Consider the following 7508-nt stretch of genomic DNA (forward strand, 5'->3'; position numbering starts at 1 on the left):
ATGTATATATAAATGTGTGTGTGTGTGTGTGTGGGCGATAATGCACCCCAAGTAGTTTTTTTTTTTACAATAACAAGAACACACACACACACACACACACACACACACACACACACACACACACACACACACACACGCGCAAGACTTCTTTTTAGGATGCTGAGAGGCAGCACACCTGACAACTTCACTCTGACACTCTGAGAACCTCCTGTATGAAGCATAGCATTTGGCAAGGTACTGTTGTTCAATGTTTGGCTTCGTCTTGTCTCTTAATGTCATCTGATGAACAGCACGATGAAGTGACTGTTTAAACACTAATTCTAATCGAACCAGGAAATTTATTGACCAATTAATGGATTAAACACTCGCACATTTAGAGAATTTTATAGAAGAGCAAGTTGTGCTCAATCATTGAAAAGATGGACATGTAAAAGTTGAGAGAGGTTCAAACTAAGTTTATCGACAAACGTGCATTTTAGATCCATTCTGAAATTTAACCTAAAAGTCGAGTATCCCTAATTATTGTGAGTTGTATATGTTACATTTTATATCATTTAATGAATTTGTTTTTTATGTTTTTTTTTGTGTTTGTCTTTTTTGTAGCTACCAATTCTAGCCCTATCGGTCATCAGTCTCTATTTCCTGGAGCTAACAGACATTTTCCAGCCAGTGCATTCTGGGTACAGCTGTAATGACAAAAGTCTTTCTCTGCCCTACATCATACCCCAAAAAGAAGTTTGTCCTCTGCCTCTGCTCTTCGGCTTGGCATTTGCCATTCCCACTGCGACTGTGAGTAGAATATACTTCTCTAGTCACTGCATTTACCTGCTTAGCTCATTTTTAATTGATTGATAGCTTTTGTTATCTACCCATTCTCTATATTTGTTGTGACATTTGAGCTATAAAAAATATGTTTTAAGTTAATTGATTTTTGTCGTTAAATAATGAAATATGGCTTTTTTTTTGCACTGATGCTTCACAGCAAGTCAGTTTTTGGATTTCTGTGTTGTTTGTGCCTTTCGTGTGGAGTTTGCGTGCTCTCACTGTTCTCTCTTACTACTCTGACTTCCTCTTAGTCTAAACAGGGATGTAAAATTAGTTTTAACAACAACTAGAGTTATATCATGATTCGTGGCTCCCGATTCTTTTAAAAGACCGTAATGGTTCATTTAGAATGATACAAGCCGAACCGATTCAGTGGCATCTTAATGCTTCATTGGCGAAAAAGTGACCGACTATTTAGAACATGTTTGTGTTTGTAAAAGGCACTGTATTTTAACCACAATGGTGTCTTGATCATTTCTTATATCTGTATTTTATCTTCTATCATCCACTATGATGTGTTCTTGTCAGCCGGCATGATTAGGTGACGTCTCAGAAACACGAATTTAACTAATTGCCTTTAAAAATTAGTTTAGATTAATATGTTTCTTCCACACGGCCTATTTGCAGAGCACAGACTAAGAAATACAATTTTAATGCAAATACACACAAATATCAGAATTACAGTTATACCATAGAAATATATGGAGATGTATAAAAAGCATCGGATGAAAAAAAACTGACTTTTCGATTTACCAATATGTAAATATTTGGATCTCTGGACTGCCTGCCAACCTTCATGTGTGAAATTACAAGTCTTTTTTTTTTGTGAGCTGCGTAAGACTGTGATGACCCAGAATAATTTACATAATACCAGCGACACACCTACTCTACCCACGATTTGGCGACCTGCCTGCGTAAATCTCCGACAACTTCAAGTGATAACCAGGTTCGATGGAAACACTATCATGTCAGAAATAATAAAATATTGTTTATATATTAAATAGCGCTGCACTGTTGTTGGATGCACAAATTAGTCTTCGGTATCAACATTATTAGGGTTCTCTTGATAGCCAACGCATTGATGATTGTTTGGCGGCGCTTTTACTGTCTTCAAATGTAAAATTCAGATTCATGTTGGAAAGAATTTCACAGTAAAATATTTTACAATGCACCAAATGTAATTTATTTTAACTGCACAGCACAATACTTTGAATTAGAGTGTAATATTCCTTCAGTATATTACCATAGCATAACAATGAATGGTGTTGTAATTTTACACTGCATGTACTCTAATTTATTTTAAAAGTACATGACGGTATTTTGAATTATTGTCCATGATAACAGGTAACATGCATCCACCATTATTCGCCTGCCTGTGCCAGCTGAAAAAAAGGAGTAGGTTACAGTGTTCCGCCGACGGCCCATTTGTAGGTATTGATGGGGAAACGGAGCAATATTGAAAAGCAGGGGTGGGGAACTCCAGTTCCTCAAGAGCCATATCCTGCCTGTTTTAGATCCTTCCCTAGCCCAACACACCGATTCAATTGTTCATGATCGTTTCAGGCCTCGACAGAGCTTGCGGATGAGCTGATCATTTGAATCACTTGAAAATAAGGCCAAAAATTGTGCCAAATACCAAGTAAAATCAAAATGGTGGCCTTCCTTTCAGGTTTAGGGTATGACTCTGAAAGACTTTTTTGTCGGTCTTGGGCACTTACATATGTCTCCCAATATTCGGAGATCGAGATGAAAATTTATAGTGAGCATTACTGAGCCATTTTTAAGAATCTGCACAATAGCTCTCTCTGTGTTTTTGCTCGGCCTGATGTGTGTGAAAAGTTTACAACAGGTTTCATCTAGGTTTAGACCAGGGACATCCAAACTTGGTCCTCAAGAATATAGCTCCAAAAGACTTTTTTTAAAGGTCTTGGGCTGTTCTATAGGTTTCCATATTTTCACAGATCTCGATGAAAGGTAGAACCAGGGATGCTTAGTAAAAAAAAAAAAAAAAAGCTTTATAATGCACCCTGTGCTAAATAAATAAATCTTGAAAATATAATTTTAATGCCAGCTCTGATGTGTGGGCAAAGTTTCAGGAGTGTTCGCCCAGCTTTAGATCCTCAAAAACATAATTTTTCTTCACAAATGGTTCATCGCCATAGCAACAGCGTGTTACAAAATAAAAAGGTTGCAAAAACTTTTCATCTTAAAAATAGATCAAGTTTGAAGACAGTCAGATACATTCTCTAGTAGTTTGTTAAAAGATGACCTCCATAAAAGCTCCCAAAAAGGGCGACAAATTCCAAAGTAAATCAAAATAGTGGACTTTCAGTTACATTTACCATATGGCATCAAAATACTTTTTCTTTTTTCTTTTTTTTACTGTATATTGTGGGCCATTACATGTGCCTCCCAATTTTTGTACATGTATATATGAAATGTACAACCAGGAATGCTTTGTGAGGTCGGAATTTTTAAAAATAAAATTTGATGCCCCACCCTCTTAACAAAGTATGTCTAAAACGTTTTTTTTCCCTGTTGTTAACCCAGTTGTTGAGATGCCAAAACCCAAGTTTGAAATTAATGGGGTTAACCGTTTCCGGGGGGGAAAAAGTATGACCCCTGTAGATGTGCTAAAATGTTTCTGTCCATTTTCGGGTATAACTAACGTAACCTTTTTTGTAGGTCTGATGGTGCTACATATGCCTCCCAATTTTAGTAGCCCTAGTTCAGGGGTATCAAATTCATTTTAGTAGACTGTGAAAACATATAATGAAGTCAACAATAATGGTGTATTCAACGATTGTTTAAGTTCGTGGAATGGGGGGATTGGTCACAAGAACATGCTTACAATATCTCGCTTATTTACATATGAGAAGTTGAAATTTCGGTAAATAATTTAGCAATCATCATGGAAGTTGACATGTTTGATTTGCTTTCGTGGGTCACATAAAATGATGTGGCGGGCCAGATCTGGCCTCCAGGCCTTGAGTTTGACACCTGTGCCCCAGTTCAAATGTACATTTCATTGTAAAGCTTTAAAATATAAAAATTTTCACCGGGCCCAATGTGTGTCCAAAACCTGTTGAGATTTCGTTCATATTTAGGTCCTTCAAAATGTGAATATACAGTATATGGCAATAATAACAAAAATAATAATAATAATTTCTACAGAAATAATCAACTTGTTTGCCAGGTCCAAAGTTTGGCGAGTTTTTGTCTCAAAAATCAGATTCTGTGAGGAGAAGGAGAAGAACCTTGCAATGTTCGCTCCCCAGGCCTGAATCTCAGAAAAAATCCTGGAAGCCTTACATGCTATTGTGGTCGTAGGCTAAGTTGCCTTCTTGAAAGGTGTGTCTAATTTGTTTTGCAGCCATCTTGATAGACTTCGTTGGTGGAAGAAACGCAGGCAGCTGTCTCAGTGCAAGTTCCTCAACTTCATTTGTGGGAAGTCATAGAAGAAAAAAAGTGATGGAATGGCATACCTGTGATTTTATCATTCTGTAGCCAACTACAACAAAACCAAAAACTCACAGCGAAGGTGCACAGGTGTCACCAAAATCTATTTGTGCCGGACCTAACAAATGTACTTTTATGTTTATTTACACTTATGTTTATGTGATAACTGGCATACACGAGGTTTCTACTAACCCACACACACGCACATTGGTGTCCACTTCACATACATGCAAATTGTGCTAACCTAATGTTAGGAAACTATGTACAGTACCTTGAATTATCCTGAAATTGACAAATTACCTGGATAACAGGCAAGATAACTAAGTGGCTAGCACATTAGCTGGTAACCTTTGACCCAAACCCCCTAGCTAGCTGGCAAGCTCAAACATGAACACGGCCATTGTTTCATTTATTGATTGGGTGAATGACCAAGAAAAATACTGAAAAGCTGTAGCTGTTTCAGTGTGTGTTACAATGCTAACAGCTAAATGGCTAGCTATAATTGTAAGTCACATTTACCAAAAAGCCTTGAGAAGGTAAAATACTATTTCAATAGATAACGAAACACAGACAATGTGAATTACGGTATATACATTGTGTGCACAAAATCATTCATTTACCACGGCAAGAGGAAAAGTTCTTCCAGGGGTTTGTGCCCTCACGGAGCTTGCAAGGTGTGAATATTTCAGTTTTTCAGTTTGCCATGGCTTTATTTATATAGCACATTTCATACACAAGGCAACACAGTGTGCTTCACACAAGCATCAACAACACCGAAAATAATTTACTAACAGAACGGTTAATGGCATTCAGAAAAAAAGCAGAAAAAGAAAAAAGTAGTTTACCAAAGTTACAAACAGAACGAACAATGAGAACATTTCAACACATTAACAGAAAAGTTTTAAAACAATCACAAATAATGTCAGTAAATAAAAATAGGTCACTAAGTTAGAATTAAAAACAATGATAAATGTTGAGAAGACCTTAATAAAAGGTATTGGGAAAAAGCAACGGTTGTAGTATGGATTTAAAAGTATTCACACAATAACTGCGTGGAATTTTGCCGATGTGACTGGAAGCAAACAACCGATTTTCTCATTCAATTCCAAGTATAAATAACCCATAATAGGTAAAACATCTCAAAACCCATCGGTTGAGTAGATCGAACAACCCATCTTGGATGGAGGTTTTGACCGAGCTAAAAAATAGCCCAAAATGGGTATAACATCCATCCATCCATCCATCTGTCCGTCCATCCATTGTCTGAGCCGCTTATCCTCATGAGAGTCGCGGGTGTGCTGTAGCCTTTCCCAGCTGTCTTTGGACACCCATGAACTGGTTGCAAGCCAATCGCAGGGCACACAGAAACGAACAACCATCCGCGCTCACACTTTCCCCTAGAGCGAATTCAGTGTCTGATTAACCTAACATACATACGTTTGGAATGTGGGAGGAAACTGGAGTACCCAGAGAAAACCCCCGCAGGCATGGGGAGAACATGCAAACTCCACACAAGAAGGCTGGAGCCTGGATTTGAACCCTTCATCTCTGCACTATGGGGCTGATGTGCTAACCAGTCATCCACTGTGCCACCTGGATAAAACATTTAATAATTTTTAAGTGTGTAGCTTGGCACTTTAAAATCCAGTGCCTTTTTTTTTTTCATTAATGTTGGATGACCATTTTAGAGTCTTGTAACACGTTACAATTTTAGTCATTTCAGTGTCTCCAGGAGTCTGCAACCATATATAGGATAATCAGTGTTGAAAAAGGATGGATGGCTGTTAGTCGGCATTCAATTTTCATTCTACTTTGTATGTTCCGCAGTTTGGTGCAGCTTTTGTCACAAATGGACAGAACCGACTAGTTTCTGTGACATTAGCGCAGTCATAAATGGTTATTGTAATCTGGATGCAATACATGAAATTGAGATCTCCAGTGAAACATTGCACAAACTACTTTACTTGTTCTTCCTTTTGTTTAGATTCTCATAGGAGAGGCTGTTCTCTTCTGCTATCTATCCAGGAGGTCCTCGACTATGCAGACGGAATCAAACATCACTGCTGCTGGATGTAATTTCAACTCCTACATTCGCAGAGTTGTTCGCTTCATTGGTGAGGAACACAGCAGTATACTATATGCCTGTTTTCAATTCCTACAATGAACCATAGGATACAGATAAATGATAGTAAGGATGGGTACCTTTCACATTTGAACTGGTTCTGTTCAAATTCATGGTACCTGGGAATCTATTCCGAAATCAGAAGCAATGTTCCTTCGCATTTTCCATTTGTCTGAGCATTCACACAAAGTCATTGGGCATTCTTTGGACCAGGGTGAGAAACAAACCAGTATCACACCCATCCAAAACCTGACATCTTAATACTGTAAATTATACAATGTAAGTATGTTCCAAAACAATTCTAACCACCTATAGCATATATCAAAATATAGGATATCATTAAAATTTGTGAAAAAGCCTGAGTTTCTAAGTGTCAGTTGATGCTTGTGGAGGCTCTCAGTCGTACAGGAAAGTTCCATCGTAGAAAGGGTTCTGTCAGTCGTCATCTGTACCTGTGGGTAAAAAACAAAAAACAAAAAAAAACAAAAAAAACGCAAAAAAGGACGTTTCGCTTCTCTCACAGAAGCTTCGTCAGCGGTAGACAACCCTGAAGTCTCCGTGAAGACTCCGGGAAGTTGCTCTGCGCTAAAAAGCTGAGCGTGGCCTGTTTGAGGACTGGGTGGGGATGGTTAGTCACGCCCCTATTGGTTTATTAGAGGCCCATTGGTTTCTAAATTCCCTATCATTGGGTCTTGATTAAGCCTATTGTTTGGGCTAAGGCTGAATAGCTACTTTCAGTTAGCCTGATCAGCATGTCTATGTCCCTTACTGGTCAACAAGTTATTGTAAATAGGAGACAGGTTAAATCTGATACCTCCTTCACGGTTCAGAGAGGGTGAAAATTTTTTAACAAAAATCGCTTCTTTTACCCCCCTTTCAAACCATCTCTTTTCTGTTCCTAGGATTTTTACTTGTTCATCTTCAATTGTGTGGTTTGTTTCTTTTAAGTGTGCGTATACTGCACTTTTGTTATCATTGTTTTTCCATTTGTGTTGATAAAGTCTTTTCTTGAGTGTTTGTTTGGTTTCTCCAATGTAATGTTCCTTGCACTCACTTTCTTGGCAACGGATGGAATAAATCAGATTGCATTTTTGGGTGTTAG

General features: G+C 38.0%; 1 protein-coding gene across 3 annotated transcripts in view; it reads left to right on the plus strand.

The window, feature by feature from the left end:
• The window catches only part of LOC109521293 (phospholipid phosphatase-related protein type 4-like), a 67702-nt gene that overhangs the window by 11906 nt on the left and 48288 nt on the right, over positions 1-7508 (plus strand). For 2 of the 3 annotated variants that reach the window (XM_019879076.1, XM_019879078.1), the window contains 2 exons: positions 604-789; positions 6269-6398. In XM_019879076.1, the coding sequence (XP_019734635.1) occupies positions 604-789; positions 6269-6398 (316 nt within the window). The remainder of the gene's footprint in view (positions 1-603; positions 790-6268; positions 6399-7508) is intronic. The other variant, XM_019879077.1, reaches the window with a different exon arrangement.

Source organism: Hippocampus comes, unplaced genomic scaffold (assembly GCF_001891065.2).
Source record: "Hippocampus comes isolate QL1 unplaced genomic scaffold, H_comes_QL1_v1.1 scaffold85, whole genome shotgun sequence".
In the NCBI taxonomy this organism is placed as follows: Eukaryota; Metazoa; Chordata; class Actinopteri; order Syngnathiformes; family Syngnathidae; genus Hippocampus; species Hippocampus comes.